Raw genomic sequence first — 26450 nt, forward strand, 5'->3', positions numbered from 1 at the left:
ACAGTAGAGATGCCAGGCAGGATAGTGAAATGCTCCTCTTGTCAGATATGGGAAGACAGGGAGTCCTCCAGTGGCCCTGATGACTACAACTGCAAAAAGTGCATCCAGTTGCAGCTTCTAACACTCCACATTAGGGAGTTGGAGCTGGAGCTGGAACTGGGTGGACTCCGGATCATTCGGGAGGCTGAGGGAATGATAAATACTTTATTAATCTTTTTATTGATTTAAAAGGAACATAAATACAAACGAGGAGAATTATCTCAAATATGTACATCAATAACAATACAAACAGAGATTGAGATAGACATTAACAAAATCATACATAGTGTTAAGCTAGTATATAATATATAATAAAAAAGAAAACAGCAATTCTCCTCATCAGTTCATGAAGAGGAAAGAAAAAACTTTGAATTTAAAAGAAGGGAAAAAACCACTACACTATACAAAAAAAAAGAAACAAAAAAAAAGGACTGGGCAGTCCATTCTGAGGATACAGCCAAAAGAAAAAAAGAGAGACTTTCTGATCAAATCTAAAACTTCAAAAAAAAATTGGAAGAGTAATAAATCAAATTAAATGAAAATATTGAATAAAAGGTCGCCAGATTTGCTCAAATTTAAAGGATGTATCAAATGTCCGACTTCTTATTTTCTCTAAACTTAAACAGGACATAATGGAGGAGAGCCAGTAAAAGACCATAGGTGGATTAGAATCCTTAAATAAAATGACTCTCCTTGCCAATAAAGTCGAAAAGGCTATCATACGTTGAGCGGAACCAGGAATGTTTCCTGCTTCCAATGGGATAATCCCAAAAATTGCCATAAGCAAATTAGGTTGTAGATCTAGATCCAGATCCAAGATTTTTGATAGCATTTTAAAAACATCTCTCCAAAAGTTTGCTAGCTTTATACAAGACCAATACATATGAGTTAAAGTGGCCACCTCAATATTACATCTGTCACAAATAGGATCAATATTGGAAAAAATACGCGCTGGTTTATCCTTTGACATATGGGCCCGATGCACTATCTTGAACTGTATCAAGGAATGACAGGCACAAATAGATGAGTTATTAACCAAATGAAAAATTTTACTCCATTGATTATCTGAAAATGACTCTTGAAATTCCGATTCCCAAGCACATTTAATGTTATCATTAGATATCATTCGTGAGTTCAATAACCGTTTATACAAACGTTTGTAGATTATAGCTATCAACCCTTTTTGAAATGGTTTAAACTGAAAGAGAGCATCTGTCATATTAGGTGGATAAGCAGAAGGGTAATTTGGTAATAAACCATGTAAAAAAAAAATTCCTAATTTGTAAATATCTAAAAAAGTGTATATTAGATAAGTCATATTTATCCACTAATTGAGAAAAAGACATTAAACAGTCCCCTAAAAAAAAACCTGAAAAAGTTATTATTCCCTTGGTTTTCCAAATTAAAAAGACCTTATCCAAAGTTGATGGTTTAAAAAAAATTGAGATGGATATTACTAGAAAGAATAAAACTATTTAACTCAAAAGATCTACGAAACTGAAACCAAATTCTTAATGTATGTTTAATAATGGGATTAAAATCTTGTCTACTAATCTTAGAAAACAAAAAGGGAAAAGGAGCTCCCAGTAAAGAGGCCAAAGAATCCTTTCACCAAGTTTTCCTCCAAATCCAACCATGAAGGACACTCATGTATATCTGAATAGTGAATCCAAAAAGTAATGTATCGAATATTAGTTGCCCAATAGTACATTCTAAAATTTGGCAAAGCTGTACCACCATCCTTATTTAATTTCTGCAATAAGGGTTTACTCAATCTAGGATTTTTATTGTTCCAAATATAAATAAGATTATAGAATCTATTCTGTCAAAAAACTTTTTAGGAACAAAGGAAGGAACTGCCTGAAATATATATAAGAATTTCGGTAAGGCTATCATTTTAATAGCATTAATTCGACCTATTAGTGATAATGTTATAGGCAACCATTTAGAAAGCATTTGTTTGGTGTAATCAACTAATGGAAAAAAAATTATATTTATAGAGGTCCTTAAAATTTTTAGTAATTTTAATAAAGTAATTTTTAGCAATAGTAAAAGATACTTGATGATTTGGATCCGAGTAATTATTAATAGGAAATAACTCACTTTTATGTAAATTTAATTTATACCCAGAAAAACTACTGAATTCAGAAAATATAGATAACATAGAAGGAATAGATTTCCTTGGATCTGAAATATAAACTAACAGGTCATGTGCATATAACGAAACCTTGTGTATTTTGTCCCCTCTTTTAATACCCTGAACAGTGTTAGAATCTCTAAGAGCAATAGCAAGGGGTTCTAAAGCCAAGTTAAATAATAAAGGGCTGAGAGGGCATCCCTGTTGAGTACTCCTTTGTAATCTAAAATAGGGAGATTTTTGATTATTAGTTGTAACAGCAGCCATAGGAGCATAATAGATCAATTTAATCCAGGAAATAAATCCCAGGCCAAGATTAAATCTTTCCTAAACCTCAAATAAGTAAGACCACTCCACCCTATCAAAGGCTTTCTCTGCATCAAGAGAAACAACACATTCAGATTCTTTAGATGGAGAAGAGTGAATAATGTTTAATAATCTTTGAATATTAAAATTTGAAAATCTATTTTTAATAAATCATTTGGTCATTGGAAATAACAGTGGGTAAAATATTCTCAAGTCTATTAGCCAAAATCTTAGAGAGAATTTAAAAATCCACATTCAATAGAGAAATTGGTCTATAAGAGGCGCATTCAGATAAATCTATATTTTTTTAGGAATTAGAGAGATTGAAGCTTCATAGAAATTTTTCGGGAGAGTCCCAGAGGACGTAGAGTCAGTGAAAATTTGACATAAATGAGGTATAAGTATATCAGTAAAAGTCTTATAAAATACCACTGTATATCCATCCGGTCCCAGAGCCTTAGCTGATTGGAGAGAGGATATAGCCCTTGCTATTTCCTCTTGTTTAACAGGTGCACCTAATGTATTCATATCTGGAATAGAGATTTTAGGTATATTCAATTTTTGCAAAAAACTACTCATAAAGGTAATATTATCTGAAAATTCAGACTCATAAAGATTAGAGTAGAAATCCATAAATATCTTATTAATTTCATAAGGATCTACCGTTGCAGTTCTCTCAGGTCTTCGTATTTTCAGGATCTGTCTTCTAGCCATATTGCTTTTAACTGACCAGTTAGTAATTTTCCTGACTTGTCTCCATGTATATAAAATTGGCTTTTGGATTTAAGAAGTTGCTGTTCAATGGGAAAAGTCAAAAGCAAATCATGTTGTGCTTGGAGTTTCACCCTTTCCTTAAAGTGATCTTCACTAGGCGTTACTGAATAGAGTTTATCTATTTCTTTAATCCTATTATTGATCAGTAAAAGTTCCGCCTTTAGTTTTCCTTCTTGAACCTACCGAATATGAAATTATTTGTCCTCTAAGAAAAGATTTCATCGCATCTCAAATAAGCAAATTTGACATTCCCTCAGTTGTATTCAATTCAAAAAATAGAGAAATTTGCTCTTTAATAAAATTTACAAAAGTTGAATCTTGCAACAATGAAACATTAAATCTCCACTGAGGTATGTGAATATTATCAAAGAGTTCCAAAGTTAGTTTCATGGGTGCATAATCTGACAATGCAATCACATCATATGCACACTCAACAACAGAGGGCACCAACCGCATATCCAACAAAAAATAATCAATTCTTGAATATTTATGGTATACATGTGAAAAAAAGAAAAATCTTTTTCTTTAGGAAATTTAAATCTCCAAATGTCAACCAGACCGTATTCTAATAAAAAAGAATTAATACAAGTCGCAGCTTTATTAGGAAGTGACGGATTGGTGGACGATCTGTCAATTGACGGGTTAAGACAACAGTTAAAGTCACCGCCCATAGTCAACTTATATTCACTTAAATTTGGCAATACAGAAAATAGCTTCTTAAAAAATTCAGGACTATCTATATTAGGTGCATATACACACACCAAAGCTACCTTTTGACCACATAACAAACCCACTTTCAAATCTCTTACTGGCTCTTCTTTCAGTTAGTCCTGACGAAGGGTCTTGGCCCGAAACGTCAACTGTACCTCTTCCTAGAGATGCTGCCTGACCTGCTGCGTTCACCAGCAACTTTTACGCGTGTTGCAGTGGCAATTAAATGTCTTCCAATTAAATCAGTAACAGTATTAAAATGAACAAAAGGGATTTTAGAGTTAATAAAAATAGATACCCCTCTTATTTTATTTACTGATAGAGAATGAAATAAGGGTCCCTTCCAAAATTTAAAAAAGCTATTTTCATCCTGTCTACGAATGTGAATCTCCTGCGCAAAAATAATACCTGCATGAGGTGTTTTTAATTTCTTTAAAATCTTTCTGCACTTAATAGGTTGGTTCATACCGTTTAAATTCCAAGATATTATATTGATTTTATTAAGATCCATATTTAAAATTTAATTTAAAAATTTTATCAAGTAATCTAATGCGCAGGCGCAACCTAAATCGGAAGAAAGGGCAAAGCTTGACTCGATCAGAAAGAAAAGCAAGATGACTGACAAAGGAAAACCCCTCAGGACTGCCCAGTCGGAAAAAAAATTAACCTAATAGACGCGCCCACCTCCCCCAAAAGCCCAGAAACCGTCCAATAGGTGAACAGCATGCTAATCTAATAACCTTTAACCCCGGTCTCCAGCTGGCAGCTCCTATTTACAAAGTAAAAAGTTAGTATTTTAGATCTTTATTATTATTGAAAATTGACAACAAAAAATACATTAAAATAATCAAGTCAATATATCAATGTATAATAAGAGTCAAACTATTAACCAAGCTAAACAGTATATCAAAAAGTAAAAAGTTACCACCACCAAAAAGACATAACAAAGAATACATAAAGAAGTAAACAGATTCCAAATATTTTCATATTATGTCTAACAGTAGTTAAGACCGAATTAATGATGGCCATTTTAAATCTATTTAATATACGCAGCCATGTATTCAAAAATAAGGATAAATCCAATCAACTAATATACTACAACTAATATTAAAGACTTACAAATCAAAGAAAAAAGTAAGTAAATATATATGTGTTAAATCAGAACTACATTAGCTGTTAAAGCAAAGGACAACAGATCTAAGCGAGTTAACCAAGTCTGTGTCTGGACACTGATAAAACGAAGAGCGGACTTTCATCAACAGCGTTACAAACCACTCCCAGCTAAGGATCAACTTTTCAAATTGCTTACGAAGTGGACTTAAACTCTTTTATAAACTTCCAACCATCTTCTGGAGAGTCAATCCGTTTTGGACGAGCATTGGGTGGAGTAATCATCAGACGAGCCAGGTAACGCAGCGACGGGCGACAGTTAATTTTTAAAAATTCCACCATCACTTCCCGATATTTAATTCTTTCAGCATAAATCTCTGGGGTAAGATCTTCAACTATACGAATCTTAACTTCATTATAAATTAGCTTATCCCTTTTCCTTGCATTCTGAAGAATAGCTTCTTTGGTTGTAAAACGATGAATTAAAGGACGTAGTTTAATTTCGGCTGATGGTTTAAGACGCCAAAGTCAGTGAGCTCTGTCCAATATTGGACAGGCTTCGAGAATGTCACTAAAAAGTGAATACAACATGTTCGATAAAAACTTTAGTGGCTCACCAGTTTCCATATTTTCAGGCAAACCCAGTATACGTAGATGCATCCTGTGATTTCTGCTTTCCAAATCAATCATTTTCTTCTTAATTCTTGATAATTCTGAAGCCTCATTAATTTTCTTTTCCATAAAAGACATCTTCAGATCCTGCTCTTTAATAGATTGATTCATTAATTCGAATCCCCTTTCAATTCTGTGAGTACTCTGCTTAAGCGTCTGATATCGATCTTTCAAATTCTTCAAACATTCCTGAATAGAGAGAATGTTTTTTTTCAAACAATTCATTAGCTTTCGTCAATTTATCCATTTTGGTATCCACCGTACCGATCTTCACATTAATAGCTTCTATTAGAGAGAGCATTCTTTCTGAAGTAGAAACTTCCTCTAATTTCTCTGTTTGCTGAGGCTCAGAATGAGTTTTGCCATTCCTTAATTTGGTTCCAGCCATGGTAATTAAATTGTAAATCCTTCAGCAAATATAATAAATCTTCAAACTTGAAACGGATCTAGCAGTGAAAAGTAACTTGTGAAAGATGGAGCTATGACAAAAAACGTCTTACCCCATACGCTGCCAAATGGAGACTCCCGAGGGAATGATAAATAGGACACATAGAGAGATAGTTACAGCCAAGGTGCAGGATACAGGAAACTGGGTGACAGTCAGGAAGAGGAAAGGGATTAAGGAGCCAGTGCAGAGTGGCCATCCCCCTCAACAACAGGTATGTTACTTTGGGTACTGTTACTGGAGGATGACCTAACAGAGCAAAGTCACAGTGGGTGAGTCTCCAGCACTGAGTCTGCCTCTGTGACTCAGAAGGAAAAGGGAGAGAAGAGGCAGGCTGTAGTGATGGGGGTTTCATTAGTTAGGGCAATAGATAAGAGCTTCTGTGGCCGACAATGAGATTCCCGGATGGTATGTTGCCTCCCAGGTGCCAGGGTCTGGGATATCTAGGATTGAGTCCACGACATTCTTAAGTGGGAGGGTGAACAGCTAGAGGGCATGGTCCATGTAGATATCAATGGCATGGGTAGGATGAGTGTCGAGGTTCTGCGTAGAGAGTTCAGGGAGTTAGGTGCTAAGTTAAAGGGCAGGACCTCCAGGGCTGTGATCTCTGGATTGTTACCCATGCCACGTGCTAGTGAGGCCAGAACTAGAAAGATTACACAGTTTAATACATGGCTAAGGAGTTGGTGTAGGAGAGAGGTCATAAGGTTTTTGGATCATTGGACTCTCTTCCAGGGAATGTGGGAGCTTACAGAAGGGACTGTTTGCACCTGAACTGGAGGGGGACGAATATTCTAGCAGGAAGAATTGTTAATGCAGCACAGTGGGCTAGAAACTAAAATGACAGGGTGATGGGAACCGAGTGCCAGAACAGGTAGTGGAGAGGTTGTGTTGACAGATGTTGGTAAGACCTCAGACAAAGTCAGGAGTCAAAAGGTTGAGCGTGGTGCGACCAGTGTCCTGAGCTGTGTATATTTCAGTGCAAGAAGTGTCATAGGAAAGGCAGATAATATTGCTGAAGATCAGGTAGCTAGTTTACAAACAGAGTCAACATGTAGTGAAGAGAGGCTGTTGATAGAGCAAAATTGCAGTCAACAGGTTGAGTTGCAATGTAAAGGGTGGACAAAATCGAAAAGGGTGAATACAGGAGTGAAGGTGTTGTATCTGAATGCGTGCAGTATATGGAATAGGATAGATGAACTTGTAGAACAGTTGCACATTGGCATGTATGATGTTGTAGGCATTATTGAATCATGGCTGAAAGAAGATTATAGCTGGGAGGTTAATGTCCAAGGATACACATTGTATTGAAAGGACAGGCAGGAAGGCCTGTTGGTAAAAAATTAAATCAAATCATGAGAAAGAGGTGACATAGGGTCGGAAGGTGTTGAATCATTGTGGATGGAGCTAAGGAACTGCAAGGGTAAAAAATCCCTGCTGGGAGTTGTATACAGACCCCAAACAGTAGTAAGGATGTGGCATTACATGCCAAAAGTGCAATGTTACAATGGTCATGGGGGATTCCAATATGCAAGTAGATTGGCAAAATAGGGTTGCTGCTGGATTCTAGGAGGGGGAATTTCTAAGTGCCTATGAGATGGCTTTTTAGAGCAGCCTGTGGTTGAGCCCACTAGGGTATCTGCTATTCTGGATTGGGTGTTGTGCAATGAACTAGAATTGATTACAGAGCTTAAGGTGAAAGAACACTTCTTGGAAAGTGATCATAATATCGAATTCACCCTGAAATTTGAGAAAGAGAAGCTAAGGTCAGATGTATCAGTATTACAGTGCAGTAAAGGGAATTACAGAGGCAAGAGAGAGGAATTGGACAGAACTGATTGGAAAAGAACACTGGCAGGGATGACGACCGAGCAAAATGGCTGAAATTTCTGGAAGCAACTCGGAAGGCACAGGATATGTACAGCCTAAAGAGGAAGAAGTATTCTAAAGGAAAGATGACACAGCTCCCATACAAGCCAAAGAGAGAGAGAGCATATAATAGAGCAAAGATTAGTGGGAAATTAGAGGATTGGGAAGCTTTTAAAAACCAACAAATGCAACCAAAAAAAGTAATTAAGAAGGTAAAGATGGAATACGAAAGTAAGCTACCCAATAATATTAAAGGGGATACCAACAACTTCTTCAGATACATAAAGTGTAAAAGAGAGGTGAGAGTGGATATTGGACTGCTGGAAAGTGATGCTGGAGAGGTAGTAATGGGGACAAGGAAATGGCTAATGAACTGAATAAATATTTTGTATCAGGCTTCACTGTGGAAGACACTTGCAATATGGTGGAAGTTCCAGGTGTCAGGGGTCATGAAGTGTGTGAAGTTATCATTACTAGAGAGAAGGTTCTTGGGAAATTGTTAGATCTACAGATAGATAAGTCACCTGGACTAGATGGTGTACACCCCAAGGTTCTGAAAGAGGTGACGGAGAGATTGTGGAGACATTAATCATGATCTTTCAAGAATCACTAGATTCTGGAATGGTTCTGGAAGATGGAAAATTGCAAATGTCACTCCACTCTTCAAGAAGGGAGGGAGGCAGAAGAAAGGAAACCACAGGCCAGTTAATCTGACCTCACTGTTTGGGAAGATGTTGGAGTTGATTATTAAGGAGTACTTGGAGGCACATGATAAAATAGGCCGTAATCAGCTTGGTTTCCTCAAGGGAAAATCTTGCCTGACAAATCTGTTGGAATTCTTTGAAGAAATAACAATCAGGATAGACAAAGGAGAATCGGTTGATGTGGTGTACTTGTATTTTCAGAAGGCCTTTGACAAGATGCCACACATGAGGCTGCTTAACAAGCTACTAGCCCATGGTATTACAGGAAAGATTCCAACATGGGTAAAGCCGTGGCTGATTGGAAAGAAACAGAAGAGTGGGAATAAAGAGAACCTTTCCTGATTGGCTGCCGTTGACTAGTAGTGTTCCATAGGGGTCTGTGTTGGGACTGATTCTTTTTACGTTATATGTCAATGATTTGGAATATGGAATTGATGGCTCTGTTGCAAAGTTTGCAGATGATATGAAGATAGGTGGAGGGGCAGGTAGTTTTGAGGAAGTAGAGAGGCTACAGAAGGACTTAGACAGATTAGGAGGTTCACAAAAATGATCCCAAGTTTGAATGGCTTGTCACACGAAGAGCATTTGATGGCTCTGGGCCTGTATTCACAAGAGATCAGGAGAATGAGGGGTGACCTCATTGAAATATATCGAATGGTGGAAGGCCTTGATAGAGTGGATGTGGACAGGATGTTTCCTCTGTTGGGAGAATCTAAGACCAGAGGACACAGCCTCAGAATAGAGGGACATCTGCTTAGAATGGAGATAAGGAGGAATTTTTTTAGCCAGAGAGTGGTGAATCTGTGGAGGAAACTTTGTCTATTTAAGGCAGAGGTTGATAGGTTCTTGAATAGTCAGGGCATGAAGGGATACGGGAAGAAGGCAGGAGATCGGAGCTGAGAGGAAAATTGGATTAGCCATGATGAAATGGCAGAGCAGACTTGATGGGCTAAATGGCCTAATTCTGCTCCTATATCTTATGGTACAACAACTCTCAACCTCTACATAAGGCAAACCCTGCCAAGGGCAAGTTCATCCCAGTGCTGGTAAAAATGGGGGGAACTGGGATTTCTGCTGCACATTCCAGCCATTTTGTGTGGCCATGTAGACACGAGACAGTGTGAGGTCCTTTCTGGTTTCCCTTTGGGTCATCTCTGCTGTAATAGAGAGACTTTCAATTTGCATTATGGAGAATACGTCAAAAAGAGTGTCCTCTTTCGTAATTTTTTCAGGAATTTCCTTTTTCAAAGGGAAATTCATCCATCCATGGATAGTTGTCCTCTTGAATTCAGCCTTGTACTTGTGTCCTCCAAGAAACAGGGCCCACCTCTGCAATCCTGCTGCTGTTGTTAGTGGAACATCCTTCAGTGGATGGAAAATGGACACGAGTGGTTGATGATCAGTAATGAGGGTAAACTCTCGCCCTTACAAGTGCTGGTTGAAACATTTTACACCCCAAATCAGGCTCAAGGACTCTCTGTCAATCTGTGCGTAATTTTTCTCTGCAGCGGTAAGGGAATGTGATGTAAAGACTATGGGGTGTTAACGTCCATCACTCATAACGTGTGACATGACTGCACCTATACCATAAGGCAAGGCATCACAAGCAAGCTTCACTGGATGATATGGATCATAATGTGTGAATTCAGTGTCTGATGTCACCATTTTCTCATTCGGAAAGCCATCTCACACTGCTTTGTCCATTGCCATTTCTTCACGATCTTTAGTAATGAATTCAAGGGTTGGAGCATATTAGGCAGGTTTGGCAGGAATCTGTTATAGGAATTGACAAATTCCTAAAAAGGACTGTAACTGTGACATGTCTTTTGTCCTTGGGGCATCCACCATTGCTTTAGTTTACTCAGCATGCTTGTGTAATCCTTGTGTATCAATGATTCAAAGTTCAAAATACATTTAGTATGTATACATCATACAACTTTGAGATTCGTGTTCCAACAGGCAGCCACAGAACAAAGAAACCGAAAAGAACCCATAAAAAGAACTGTTGAACACCCAATGTGCAGTGAAAATTAAAGAAATTATACAAACAATGTCCCTTGCCTCGGGCCCTGACACCCCGACCTTTTCAGTTAAAACTGGCGGCTAAATCGACATGCAAAATCGGGTTCAGTCATCTCGATATGCTCTGGAGTTTGGACCCCACTGCCTCAATTCAGCCTGTAGCCGACTTTTCTGATTCAGCATGGTGCTTAAATCAATTGAACTTTGGGTCTTCCTCACTCTTGGCAACGGGCTCGCTGCCTCGCCTGGGATCTGCCACATCGAATTGCCTCCAAGTCCAAAGGGAAGTTACAGACTATTAATTGTGATGATCGTTTGCCAGAAAAAGAAAAAAACAACAAAGTATTTAGTTGGTTTCCTTGTTTCATTGGCCACCAGCCAGAAGCCGCTGAGATTCACCAATGCTATCTTAAACTGGATGAGCAATAAGTGATGCTTATTACTGTGATCAATAAATGACTGCAGTAGGTGATGCTTGGTTTACAGAACTTATTGTGCCATGCTTTGAGCCCATAATATTCTAATCTTTTTAACACTTTCTTGAGATTTTGGAGATGTTCCTTGTTATTCTCTCCAGTAACAATGATGTCATCCAGATAACACTGAGTGCCTAGACAGCCTTGCAGTACCTAATCCATAGCTTTCAGTCAGAGTGCTACGAGAAAAATAAGCCTTTAATAGTGATAAAGCCCTTTGTGAGTATTTATGCTGAGAAACACTTTGGACTCTTCTTCTATAGGTAGGCCTCAGCTAAGTCCACTTTGCCGAAATGCTACCCTCCAGAAAGGTTTGCAAAGGTATCCTCTATCGTGAGCAGAGGGTATTGATCTACTTTCAGTACTGGGTTGATGGTGACCTTAAAATCACGACAGATCCTGACAGACCCATTCTTCTTGGCCACTAGGACCACTGGCTCCACTCAACCTTGGAAATGATTCCTTCAGCCTCCATACAATCTAGCTCACTGGCTACTTTATCACAGATGGTATAAGGAACCAGATGGGCTTTGTAAAACTTGGGTGTGGCAGTTTCATTTAACACTATTTTACCCTTCATATATTTGAGTTTTCTAATGCCATCTTTAATCACTGATATGGCATCATCCAGTACCTTTCCTAATCCAGTCTCAGTTGACTCTATTGTGGTGGATGTGGCATGTAAATAGTAGATTTATCTCCAATCAAGTTGTAGTTGTCTCAGCCACTCACAAACCCACAAGGCTGGTCCTCCTGCTTTTACCACATACAAGCCCATTGTGGCTTGTTGGTTATTGTCTTTCACAGTTACAAATGTCATTCCCACAGGAGTTACCCTTTCTCCAGTACAAGTTCTTAGTTGGATCTCTACAGGCTTCAGTTCAGTTTCTTTGTAATGCCTTTCAAACTCATTTTGTGCAATGACAAAAAATGCTGAGCAAGTGTCCAATTCCATTTTGATTAATTTGGTGTTCACTTCTGATGTGAACCAAATTGCTTGTCTCCTGTTAGTTTTCACATGGTAGATCTCAAGGCTGTCACTCTTGTCATTATCATATCTTTAACAGCAGCTTGCAAATTAGTACTATTTTTGAAACTGCAACTTGACTTTTTATCTTTTTCTCTTCCTTATGCAGTCCATATATTTTTGTCTGCCCAACGTGCTCTTTGTATGTGTCCTACTTTGTTGCATTTCTTGAAAGTTTGGTCTTTAAACCTGGATTAGTCTGGTGTATGTGAGCCCCTGCCACAATGGTAACACAATTTGTTCAGCAGGGCAGATTTCTGTTTAGATGTTGCAATATTGTTTATACTCACCTTCATCCCCAACTACAACTGAATTGCGTCTCTGTCTGCCAGTTTGACTTTTCCCCTTTTCTGTTGAGTGAAGTGCATTGGAATGGGTTTCTACATAACAAGTGATACACAATCACTTTTTGTTGCTTTCCATGCCTACCTCATCCAGATGCTGATGCAGATGCAGACCCTAATGGTCCCCCTGACAGCTTATTTGTGTCCACGTAATAAATCTCAGTTGACCAAGAGATTACAGCTGCTGAGGACAATTCAGAGTGCACACACATACTATTTTTTGAGGCTTCTACCCAAATAGATTTTCTGTTGCATTCTTCCCTTTTGTAGCTGTGAGGTATATAATCTTACTGCATGAAATGTTCATGGGAATTAACTCAGCACTGATGTAATATAACTATTAAAACTGTACCAGTGTCTGGATCCTCCCATTTGCAGTCTTCTGGCTGGTTTTGGAGTGGAAGAATGCTCTGGAGCTCTCCCTGTTGTCGGGTGAAAATACTAATCAGATCATCAATCTGCAGAGGAAGAGAAAGGTTGTTATGCTAACTTTATGCAATTATGTAAAATGCCACTATCAAATTGTTCATTATTGTCCACTGCATCAAAGCTTCCCTTCTGTTGGTCCCTTCTAACTGCAATGGAAAAGCAAAGCAAACCTGATTTAACATAAACAGAGAACAGCAGGCCAGGCATGACTTCAAGGTTCGACGTGTTGTTCATTCAGAGATGCTCTTCTGCACACCTCTGTTGTAACATGTGGTTATTTGAGTTACTGTCACCTTCCTGTCAACTTGAATCAATCTGGCCATTCTCCTCTGACCTCTCTCATTAACAAGGTGTTTTCATCCACAGAACTGCTGCTCACTAGATGTTTTTTGTTTATTGAACTATTTTCTGTAAACTCGAGAGAGAGACTGTTGCGTGTAAAAATCCCAGGAGATCAGCAGTTTTTGAAATACTCAAACCACCTCATCAGGCACCAACAATCATTCCACAGTCAAAGTCACTTAGATCACATTTCTTCTCCATTCTGATGTTTGATCTGAACAACAACTGAACCTCTTGACCATGTCTGCATGCTTTTATGCATTGAGTTGCTGCCACGTGATTGGCTGATTAGTTAGCTGCATTATCAAGCAGGTGTACAAGTGTACCTAATAAAGTGGTGACTGAATGTATTGTGTATATTGCTCAAGATTTCCAGCATCTGTAGAATCTCTTGAACCTGATGTTACATACATATACGCAATTAAAGTTACGTTAAAGGAATTCCATCTTTTCCTATTTATTTAACAATGGCACAAAATGTCAGACTGAAAAAAATATAAACATATCTCATTGTATGAATTTAGGTGTCAAAGGTCAATTTACTTTGAGCATCCAACCTGGGGGAGCTGCTGAAAAAGGTGGACTTCAGATGGACGATAGACTCATTGAAGTTAATGGAGTCAATATTGAGGGATGCACACATCTACAAGTTGCCAGAAAGGTAAGGAACTATCTCAGCAATGACCTCATTAACTTTATCCGCCCATTGTAAAAGATGGAGGAAGACACCTCTAGCTGTGATTTTGTGGGTAGTACTCTAACCTTTGTGTCCAAAGGTTGAGGCTTTACATCTTAAACATAATCCTGACTAATATATCCAGTGTAGTACTGACCAACACGATAATATTTTCAATGTTACATTATATCAAGATCTATCCTTTTAAGTGGACATCAATGATATCATATTACAAGGCCAATTTAAAGACACAGTATCTCAAATACATACTGCATTTCCCAAAAGATGGATGAATTATCAAGACACGGCCGCGGACCGGTACCGGGCCATGAGGAAATGATATGATTTGGCGATATGAAACGCTATGAGTCAGCTGCACCTTTCCTCATTCCCTGTCACGCCCACTGTTGAGCTTGAACCCACGCGAGATCATTTCCCGTGCATCATCCATGTCAGCGCGGGAAGGAGATCAACTCCTTGAGCTTGCAAATGACGGCGGGCTGAAAAATATGTTTGACATAACATCTCTGCCAGCACTCTGGATCAAAGTCAAGGCTGAATATCCTGAGATAGCCACGAAAGCACTGAAAACGTTGCTTCCATTTCCAACATATCTCTGCAATGAACGCAATGAAAACTAAATTGCGGAATAGACTGGACACAAGGAACCCCCGGTCGAGTATCGCTGTCTCCCATCACCCCTCGATAGGACCGTCTTGTTGCAGGAAACAAGCCCAGGGCTCCCACTGATTCAGCGATATTGGTGTGTTGCAATGATTTTATATTTTCATACAGGGAAAATATGTGCTGTGTGTTTCATATCCAAACGTTACTTAAAATGTTATGATGCTATTGACTTATAAGTGACTTATATAACCATATAACAATTACAGCACGGAAACAGGACATCTCTGCCCTTCTAGTCCGTGCCGAACGCTACTTTCGCCTAGTCCTACCGACCTGCACTCAGCCCATAACCCTCCATTCCTTTCCTGTCCATATATCTATCCAATTTTTCTTTAAATGATAATATCGAACCTGCCTCTACCACTTCTACTGGAAGTTCGTTCAACACTTACTTCAAGCTCCCCTGTCCACCGCTGATAGTTGACTTATCACTATATTCATGCGAGGAAAATATGCGCTGTGTGTTTAATATTAAATTTGTTAGATTAAACTCTTTTAGAAATGAAATTGAGTGTATTAGCCACTTATCACCTATATGGCGGTCGTGATTAACACCCCCCCCAAACAGAATCGCCAAAATCGATTTGTAGGAAAAAAATCAGCACATACACGCATGTGCACTGGTGCCTGCGCAAGGCTTCATGGTCATTGTAGTCTTTCTCTGGTTAAACACAACGTATTTGATTGCTACTCTTGTCCATTGGCAACCCTACCCCCCCCCCACCCCCGGGGTCGGCCAGTCCGCAAGAGTATTATCAATAATAAACCGGTCCACAGTGCAAAAAAGGTTGGGGACCCCTGATCAAGACAAATAACCCTAAATCGGTATGATTTTACCTAAATGTGGCTGCAGGGAAACTGGGAATGTTTGACAATTCCAAAATTTCAGAATGTTTGACAATTTAGATAGAAAGGCAAAGAAAAGAAGGATGTGCGATAGCAAGAAAGAAAAGCACTGTTAATAAGGAATGACATTAGAGAAGATCTTGGTTGTTGGCAGATCATGAGATGCAATTAGAATCAGTTTAAGTGGAGCTAAGAAGCAGTAAGGGGAAGAAAATATTGGTGTGAATTAGGTTTCCAAAGCAGTGTGGAATATGGAATTAGTATAAATAAATAAATTAGAAGCCTATGTTGAAGGGTTAATAGAATAATTATGGGGGTGAGAGCTGCTTAATAGAAAACAGCAGTAAGAATAAGAAGGTCTTTCTCAGAATGACAGACTGTGACCAATGGGTTATGACAGGAATTGATGGTTGGGTACCAACTAGTTGGCCAAGGGCACCAAATGTTATATCTCACTGATAACATGAAACGAGGTGGGAAATTGAAAATCTTGTTGACAAATCATCGGCTGGTCAAGGTTAGGTAATTCACTACGCAACTCTTAATTAATCGAAGCTTGCACTTTGTTGTCTCTTCACAAACAACAACAACAACTCTAAGTTGTTGACCCCAGGCTAACAACTTAGAGTTCTACAGTTCCTTCTGTACTAATACTCACTCAGACCACTTCTCCAATTTATAACACTGAAATAAATATATCTCCTTGGCCAAACAATTGATCCTTTTTCTCCCATCACTTGGCATGGGGTTCTTCCTTGTGAAAGATGGTCTCTGGAGTGTGGACATTGAATAGGTTGCGACAAAGCTTCAGGGATACATACCAACTGAACGAGTGGACAATAATGTAGCAGAAACAATGATAAAAATCATGAGGTTATCCAGTAATTGGAAAAAAAAAACACAGAAATGCTGAATATCAAGCAGTAGTAAATGAAGGCAACTGGATGTGCTGTGTTCGTCGACACAGCAAGCCCAGTTGCCCTGATTTACTACTGCTTGATATACAATGACCTGGATGACTGAGAACCTTCATAGACAGAAATGCTGAATATTTAAAAACTAAGAAATATTGATGTTCAGCTGGACTTGGGTGCCTTCATACACAAGTCACAGAATGCCAGCGTGCAAGCAGGTAGGAAAGAGAACCCTATGTTACCATTTATTGTAGGTGGATTTGCGTGCAAGAGTAAAGGTGTCTTACTGAGATTGCATAGTGCCTTGTTTAAAGTACTGTAAACAAATTGGTCTCCATACCTAAAAATGGATATACTTGCTGTAGAAAGAAAATCAAGGAGATTTTTCACACAGGTTCCTGAGATGGCAGGAGTGATCAAGTATTATGGTCTGCCATACTCTTCAGATTAGAGATAGATGGTTGGGAAGATGTTTCTTTCAGATAAGATGCATTAAACTATTAGTGAATTAGTAAGAGTCTCAAACTAAAGGATGGGCCATTTAGGATTGAAATAAGGATGAACTCCTTCTCTTAACGGATCATTGACTTTGGGAGATTTCCACCTCAGAGTGCTATGGAGACCTAGTCTTTGTTTGCATTAAAAATAGATTGATAGATTTCTGACTATTAAAGGAAAATAGCACTTGAGATAGAAAATTCAGGAGGTTGGAGGGGCTAAATAGCATTCAAAGTTATGTCTAGTATCCAGGCTCGATGTTATCAACCAACCAAAATAACCAGATTATCATTTAATTTGGAATCTTTCTGTGTATGGTTTGGATGCCACATTTCCGTACATTAAACATACATGTCTCATTGACCGTAAAGCATTTTTGACTCATCTTAATATCATGAGAAATTATACTGAAGTGCAAAATCTCATTTTGTTATTGAAATAAGGACTCATGCCTTCAAACATTAACCCCTCTGAGAGAAAGAGCTTATCCTAATTTCAGTCTGAAATGGCCAACCTCTTATTTGAGATTCTTGCTGAAGATTGTAAAGTGGCCTCCTTTCAGGAAAACTATGATCAAAATTCTGGCCAATTTCAGAGACATAGATCTTATTTTTCATATAACACCACCTCGGGAGATTATGTGAATAGCAGGACAAGTAATTGAATTGAAAAACCTCCTTTAAACTGAAACCAAGTAACAGGTGCACCAAGGCTTCGCTCCCAGATTACTTCAATGCCTTTTATGCTTGCTTTGACCATCAAAACATGGAGGCATCTTCATGATGCCAACAGCCCCCGATGACCCTGTAATTTCTCTCACATTGACTCTGCCGATGTGAAAGCATCTTTCAGGAAGGTGAGCCCACGGAAAGCATGCTTGCCAGACAGGGTACCTAGTCAAGTACTAAATACCTGTGCTGATCAACTGGCTGGAGTGTTCACTGATGTCTTCAACCTCTCGCCTTGGCAGTTTGAGGTACCCACCTGGTTCAAGTAGGCTTCATTTATACCGGTGCCTAAGAAGAACATAGTAACCTGCTTCAGTGACTATCCACCAGGATAAATTGCTCTGAGAGGTTGGTGTGAAACATATCAACTTCTGCCTGAGAAGTGACTTGGATCACTCAAATCTGGAACAACTGGACAGCAAAGATGCGTATATCAGGATGCTCTTCACTGAATATAGCTCAGCATTCAACACCATCATCCCCTCAAAACTAGTCAATAAGCTTCAAGTCCTCGGCCTCAGTACACCTTTTTGCAATTGGATTCTCAATTTCCTCACTTGCAGACCCCAGTCAGTTCGGACTGGCAACAGCATCTCCTTCACATTGTCCCTCACCACAAGGCTATGTGCTTAGCCCACTGCTCTACTCGCGTCACAATTATGACTGTGAGGCCAAGCACATCTCCAAAGCCATACTTAAGTTTGGCAATGACACCACGGTCGTTGGCCGAATCAAAGGTGGTGACGAATCAGCATGTATGACAGAGATTGAATCTGGCTGCGTGGTTCCACAACAACAATCTCTCACTCAATGTCAGCAAGACCAAGGAGATGATTATTGACTTCGGGAGGAGGAAACCCCCAAGGTCCTTGAACCAGTTCTCATCAGGGGATCAGAGGTGGAGAGGATCAGCAACTTTTAATTTCTCAGTGTTATCATTGCAGAGGACCTGTCCTGGGTCCAGCACGCAAGTGCCATTACAAAGAAAACACAGCAGTGCCTCTGCTTTCTTTGAAGTTTGCAAAGATTTGGCATGTCATCTAAAACTTTGACAATTGTCTATAGATGTGTGGTGAAGAGTATATTGACTAGTTGTATCACAGCCTGGTATGGAAGCACCAGGGAAAAGCCTACAAAAAGTAGTGGATATGGATCAATCCCTCCCGAATCACTGAGCACATCTACATGGAGCACTGTCACAGGAAAGCAGCATCCATCATGAAGGACCTCCTCCATCCAGGCCATGCTCACTATTGCCATCAGGAAGAAGGTACAGGAGCATCAGGACCCACACCACCAGGTTCAGGAACAGTTACTACCCCTCAACCATCAGGCTCCTGAACCACAGGGGATAACTTCACTTGCCTCATCATTGAAATGTTCCCACAATCTATGGACTCACATTCAAGGACTCTTCATCTCATGTTCTTGATATTTATTGCTTACTTATTAACTTTTTTCTTCCTTTTGTATTTGTAGTGTTTGTTGTTTTTGTTTGCACATTGGTTGTCCATCTTGTTGGGTGTAGTCTTTAATTCATTCCGTTGTGTTTCTTGTATTTACTGTGATTGCCTGCAAGAAAATGAATCTCAGGATTGTATATGGTGACATATATATACTTTGATAATAGGTTTACTTTGAACTTTTTAGTGTCAAAAGCATTTAGTATAAATATTAAAATAATAATGGAACTATTTTTTATCAGAATTGGGCTTTTTCCAGTTATTTGAATGTTCTAGTGACAGATGGTGCTTATTGTGAGTAAACATAAATTAGTGGAAGTACTGTTATTTTATCAGCTCAATTCTCACCTGTAATTAAAAAAAGCAAATAAAGATATTGTGCTGCATTAGCAGGTAAACAGATTATTACTGAAATGTTGTGGTTACAATATGGAATAGTGAATTCAGGCATGACCCAGACTGGGCTCATATCCAGTGATGCCAACATGCCAAAAATGAGGCTTGTGCATTGGTCAGACCACACTGGGTTACCTTACATCAATGTTGATCATTTTTGAGGAGACATTTTTTTCTCTCTCTGCCTTCCTTATGTCCATGCATAAATTAGGAAATTGCATAACCTGCCCTTCAAGATACAAAATATGCCAACCAATCAGAAACTGGGTGTGTAAAATATCTTTGAGAAAGTTCCCCATTAATTGAATGATATTGGTTCCAGATATCAGGGGTCCCAGTGAAGTGAAAGGAAGCAAAGCTTCTAGAAAGGAGACACGTTGTCATAGAAGTGTTCAAGAAAATAGACCAAATTCGCAACTTTGTTCATCATTATTTACAGTAGTATAGATGGCTGTTAGACCAGGCAACACAAGACAAACACTAATTGGGTCTCTACTTCTGCATTTTTTGGTACATCAGCTGGAATGCTCCGAAAAGACAATAGAACGTAAACAGAATTTAAAGACATCTGGAAAAAGGAATTTAGGATAAGGAGTTGAAATTCGAGGAAAGCTGTATGTTTCTTGGGTTAGGACTCTTTATCATTCCAGTATTGTTGTGGCTAAGCAGATCAGATGGAATGGATTTTGCAAATGAAAATGAAAAAACATATTTCATAAATATTGATTAAAATATTTATGCATAATACATGGATGCCAAGTTCAGCATTCTACTTTGTCATTTACACTTTCAATAAGAAATATCTTTCCAAGGAAGTGGCTGAACTATGTATCTATATTTTCTTAAAGGGCCTTTACTACTACTTCCATAACAAATATTAAAATAAAATCAATAAAATGGAAGTTATACATCGGATAATATAGTTCTGTACTTGGATAGTATAGATCTGTACCTTTTGAAGAGCTCTTTTAATGGGCTCTCAAACTTCATGTCAACAAAACTCATTTGATCCATTAACTTCTATTGGACAATGACTCATTTGCATTTCTGTCTCTTCCAGCAGGATACCACTGCCAACCTCCTTTTTTTCTGTTTCGACATCTTCTTCCCACCTTTTTCTTCCACACACACTGGTCAATTTATCAATCATTTCCATCTCCTTACTTTGCTATGTTCCCATTCAAGAAATTGCCCATTTACTGGAACTAAAACACTTGTTCTGGGAGAAATGACCATGCACGCACTTTAACTTTGTACACCATATCTGTTTCTTACAATGAAGTCTCGTACGCATTTACTAAATGCAGGTTGGGTGTCTATTTTGAAGAATTCTATTCAGCCAGAACTTCAGGTCATCTGTCATTTCAATTGTCTACCTTTAGTTCAATAGTTTCAAACTATTTCACTACTCCAATTTTTCTAGGATAGCAGTTGCTGATAATATTCCTGTTGTTTGAATTTACAGCCACCCCAAACCACCTTTTGCTTCATTACCCCTTTTGCCCTGCACATCGCACCATTTCTGTTTGTCACATATCTCTCCTGTCTTCTAGCCTACTTGAATTTTTGAGCATTTAGAGTCAGAGTTGTAGAGTAGGAAACAGGCTGTTTGGCGCATCCAGCCCATGCCAGTCAAGATGCCCCATCCAAGCTCGTCCCATTTGCCAACCTTTGGTTCATAACATTCAGAGCTTCAGTACTCTGCCCTTCTGAGAGAACACCACAAAGGATGAAGAATAACTCGATTTTGAAGAAACGAGCAACTGTATTGAATCATGGTTCAAAACTGCTTGGATAAAAAACAAGTTTTTTAACACTTCCAAGTGATAATTGAATTTTTAAAAAAATTATAATTATCACTTGCAAAAAGATGTCAGTTGCTAATATCAAGCACAAAATTAAAACTATCTATAATGTGCTGGTGTTACCTTGTCTAATGCCTTTGGAAGTACTGTAAGTGCTCTTTGAAACCAGCATGGTGTCAAAAGTATATATTAAGTATTGTCATATTGTGCACTTGTAGAAGCTTAATCTGAACCATGTTATGTAAAACCAAGGCAAACGTTATAAACTCTGTGGCTTCTGATCTGATTCTGACTAGACCAAATGGTACTTTGCATAGACCAGATCACTTAATTAAATGAATACCATATTCAAATAAGCAACTGACTAAGCAAGTCACAAACACGAGGAAATCTGCAGAAATTCAAGCAAGACGCACAAAAAATGCTGGTGAACACGGCAGGACAGGCAGCATCTATAGGAAGAAATACAGTCAACGTTTCGGGCCAAGACGTTGACTGTACTTCTTCCTATAGATGCTGTCTGGCCTGCTGCGTTCACCAGCATTTTTTTGTGTGCGTGACTAAGAAAGTCATGTTATTTTTATGTTCCTCTAATCTCAGCCCATTCAGCTTGATCCTTGTTTCACTGTAATGTTTAATCACACTGTGGTTTCCATTGAGATTGAAGTGCCTGGTCCATGTTTTTTGGCAATTGTTCCATTTTGGTTTGGTTAAGTATCCCCAGTGTCTTCCAGGAACACAAGGACACATTTAAAGATTAAAAATTGGCTTTATTTGTCACCTACTTTGAAACAAACAGTGAAAGGCATTGTTTGTGTCAAATCAAATCAGCGAGGATTGTGCTGGGCAGCCCGCAAATGTTGCCATGCTTCTGGCGTTAACATAGCATGCCCACAACTCGCTTATCCTAACCGTATGTCTTTGGAATGTGGGAGGAAACCAGAAGAAACTCATGTGGAAGTAAGGGGACATACAAACTCCTTACAGGCTGCAATGGGAATTGAACCTTGATTTGTGTTGCTGGCAGTGTAACAGGATTACACTAACCACTATGCCACTGTACAAAAGGTTTGCAATGTTTGTTTTCAGTTATAGGTTTGTGGAGAAAATGACCATCTCTTGTGTCATTGCCAGGGTAATGTTAGTATGTGTCATCTTATGTTGCTCATCTTGATGCTAAAGAGTACATCTGTATGTGTTTAAGCTTAAACTCATAGAGATATTAATATCTTTCAGAATAAATCATTGAGCACAAGATATGTTGTGACTTACCTTCAGCAAATCCTATGCGCAGAAAATCTAACATGATCTGATCTATTGCTCACTTCACATCCCAACCATTCAAAGGCAGACATTACATCCAGTCCTGTACATTTTTGGCAATTAGGTTCAAACTCGCCCCAGCTGAGTCACAATAAGCAACTACTATAAAATGTCTAATGTAGCAGGTTGTCCTGCCAGGTAGTCAATCACTGCATTTGTTAACAGATTAAGGAGAGTGGAGACTCAGTGACATTCCTCGTGGCTGATCAGAAGACGGATGCTTACTATAGAGATAAAGGCATCAAGATCATTCCAGCCATGGCCTGCTTGAAGCACTTGCCATTCAGGACAAGGAAACTTTACTTAGTGAAAGGGAGTTGTGGCTACGGATTCCTACTGAAAACTGAGAAAACAGCTTCAGGGACACTTGGTAAGTGACTGATTGTTAGCGGAGACAAGAAGTTCATTGGGCAGAGCGCCACTATTAGATTAGCATGAATTTACTTATTTTCTCTTTTGCACTTTTTGCACACCCCAACCCCCCAACTATTTTGTTTCGACCCCATTTGCATTCACTCATTCACTAATTTTTTAGTTGAGGAATCAGTAATATTTTCTGCAGATGCAAATGATCTGTTAGAAGAATTTAGCAGATTGAGCAGCATTTGTGGGAAGAACAGAATTGTTGACATTTCAGGTTGGGCCCCTGCATCAATCACACGTACATCAAAATATTGAATGTAACAACTGAAGGAGTATTGATCTAAACTGATCATCATCCAAGAAAAAGCTTCTGCACTCACAAAGATTCAGCAGCTGAAGAAATTAAAATGGCTTAGCTGATGTGGTCAATCAAAAATGTATAGCAAAAGAGGGTTGGCCCAGGTGATCTCAGAAGATGAAGAAAATTTCAAAGCTAAGAAATCTAACATCAGCATCTTCTCCCAGGCCAATATCTGCAGTTTTAAAATTCTGGTTACATCAGCAGTCCACATTGTTCTCATGTTTTGGTCATGGGAAGAGATTATTAAGTGGAAAGAGGAAAAGTTCGAAGCTGTGCTCCTCTTCTCAAGTCCATCAGCCCTACTGGGGCATCGGCTGCCGAGAGCAGCTAGCCAGAGTCCTCTGTCCAGGGCCAGCCTTCCAACTTGTCACCAGGTATAGCCCACCTTCTAAGATCCTTCCTCTCCCAGGAATGAGATTTTTGAAGCTTCCGTTGGTGTTCCTGAAGCGGTTTTTACAGGAAGGGGTTGCTTGCCCCGTGCCCAACCCTCCTTTCGCAGCCAGGCCTGGTGGAGTTAAAGGTGTGCTCACTTTAAGAAATGCAATGTCATGGCTGACCCCTGAGAATATCTGCAGAAGCATTTGGGATGGTTTTGAGAATTTCAGTGCATCTAGGTGCCCTGCAAAGACAGCAGAAAGAGCACATCCCATCACGAACTACCTACCAGTTCACCCCATTAATTACTATCTGCTCCATCTCTGCAAGAGCCAACAGCTCCTACATCAGCTACCTCAGGAACAGAAAAAAGTTATCCTCAATTCCAACGAAGAAGACATCATTGCATGAAATGTACTCAGAGAGCTCCAGTATGGGGCAGATAAGGAGCCAAGTTATATCACATCAACATATCTGAGAAGGCTTGAAATTTAAGAATAAAAGAAAATTGAGCTTATTTGTTTTTGTAATTTTAACCTTGATTTTATGTAGAATAAAGATAAGGTTAGTACACTATGGGTTTTTAAACTGATAACTGAGGACCCTGTGAGTTCAACTGCAACCACAAGTTCCTTAAGAACTTCCCTGCAACATCAATTTTCAGTGGCCATTCTGTTTGATAACCATAATTATAGTTTGTGGTTTATTATAACCCATCTAATAATGAGCATCATCCCTGCTCAGTGATTCTAAAATCTTAGGTATATTGCAGTAATAGAAGGGACTGATTGCAATGATTTCTCAATAATCATCAACTAACTTTATTCACCACTACTCTTAATTGACTCTCTGACTTACAGACTCACTTTCAAGGATTAGTTCCACTCATTATTATTTTTATTTGCCAAGTTTGTCATTGTCTATTTATGTATAACCTTTCATAAAATTCCATTGCATTTTTCCTGTAAACATCTGCAACAAAGTGAATCTCAAGATGGTATATGGTAACATATAGATATGTACTTTGATAATAAATTTACTTTGAACTTAATTGCTTTATCACACAGATGACAAAGATTCAGAGTACATTTAATATCAAAGTATGTATGCAGTATACAACCCTGAGATTTGTCTTCCCACAGACAGCCATGAAACAAAGAAGAATCATGGATCTCATTCAAAGAAAAAAAACATCAACAACCCCCCTCCTCGCTACATGCGCAAAAAAAATCGCGCAAACAGCAACAAAAAACGCGCAAATGCACAGAATATAAAACCACAGAATCAAAAGGCATATAGATAGATAGACACTTTATTGATCCCAAAGGAAATAACAGTGTCACAATAACATGATAAGTGCACAGATATCAATATTAGAAGAGAAGTAGAAATAATCAAAAAAATAAATTACCACAGTCTAATTCAGTTCAGCTCAGTGTTCGTTATCTTCAGGCCATCCTAATTCAAAATAGTCAAAACTAGTAACAAAAATAGGAGCAACCAGAAAAATTTGAAACATGTCATGTGTGAATTAGAGTCTAATCCACAAACCGTGTCAATTAAACCTTGCTGCAGCTCCATCCTCTGACAGCATCGAGGGAGAGAGATCACTCAACGCAAGGACCTTCCCTTGGCAGCAGTGAGCGAGAGGGAGGTAGAGGCCGTCACGCACAGACAACTCCCCCCGGCAGCAGCAAGCAAGAGGCTGGTAGACAGCACTAAACACTCGTGCGCCCACCACACCTGCCTGAACGATTTCAGTCTTCCTGGGCACTTTAATCGGCAAGATCAGTGAGAAATGGAGTCAGCCATGGGCTTGTGCCCCATCTCCAGGCTTCCTGACTATCATCTTCCGGATATATAAAGGATGACAGATTGTAGTCACTTTTTTATCTGGCAATTCCTATATTCTGAGCCATGAGTAACTTTTGGGTGCTAGTTTATTTTTATTTGAAACCAGTAAAAGCCAATTTATGGAAGGCTTCTGTTTCATTTCATTACAATAACCATGTATAAACTGACTTTTCCTTCAGGTCAGTATTTGTCAGAAGTCGACGCTGGAAGCCCAGCTGAGAAGTGTGGGATGCAGGAAGGAGACCGTTTGCTAAGTGTTAACGGAGAGAATATTGAAGGGCTAGATCATGGTGCTGTAGTGAAGAAAGTCAGACAGGGTGGAAATCAGGCTACCTTTGTTGTCATCAGCTCCGAAGGAGACAAGTACTTCACATCTGTGAGTCTTTCCTATTTGATCATGTAAAGATTTTCATTCTCAGAAGGGTAACACTATAATTTGTTTTATCCTCCTGTGTAGAAAAAGGACACATTGAACCATGATAGAAGAAGTACTTCTCTTGGCAGATGGTAAAGACCAACCAAGATGAGGTTTATTTTCAGCTTTTTTCAGATGAGGTTTATTTTTATACCATTTTCAGCCCAGCCATAGATGTTCACAATACCTTATAAAATGGTTTCCTTTAGAATACAGAAACATTAAAAAAGATCTTTCCACCTGCAGACAAGTAGAAAACTAGGACAGATAAGTTAAAGGTGGCCACTAATACATTTAAAAGGGAAATACCTGTAACCAGAGATTAGTTAAAATGTGCAA

General features: G+C 38.9%; 1 protein-coding gene across 4 annotated transcripts in view; it reads left to right on the forward strand.

Moving 5' to 3' along the window:
- Positions 1-26450, forward strand: part of LOC134340961 (Na(+)/H(+) exchange regulatory cofactor NHE-RF3-like) — a 65551-nt gene that overhangs the window by 27555 nt on the left and 11546 nt on the right. For all 4 annotated transcript variants that reach the window (XM_063038589.1, XM_063038588.1, XM_063038590.1 and 1 more), the window contains exons 7-9: positions 13932-14068; positions 22909-23113; positions 25876-26072. In XM_063038589.1, the coding sequence (XP_062894659.1) occupies positions 13932-14068; positions 22909-23113; positions 25876-26072 (539 nt within the window). The remainder of the gene's footprint in view (positions 1-13931; positions 14069-22908; positions 23114-25875; positions 26073-26450) is intronic.

This window comes from Mobula hypostoma, chromosome X2, assembly GCF_963921235.1.
Source record: "Mobula hypostoma chromosome X2, sMobHyp1.1, whole genome shotgun sequence".
Taxonomy (NCBI): domain Eukaryota; kingdom Metazoa; phylum Chordata; class Chondrichthyes; order Myliobatiformes; family Myliobatidae; genus Mobula; species Mobula hypostoma.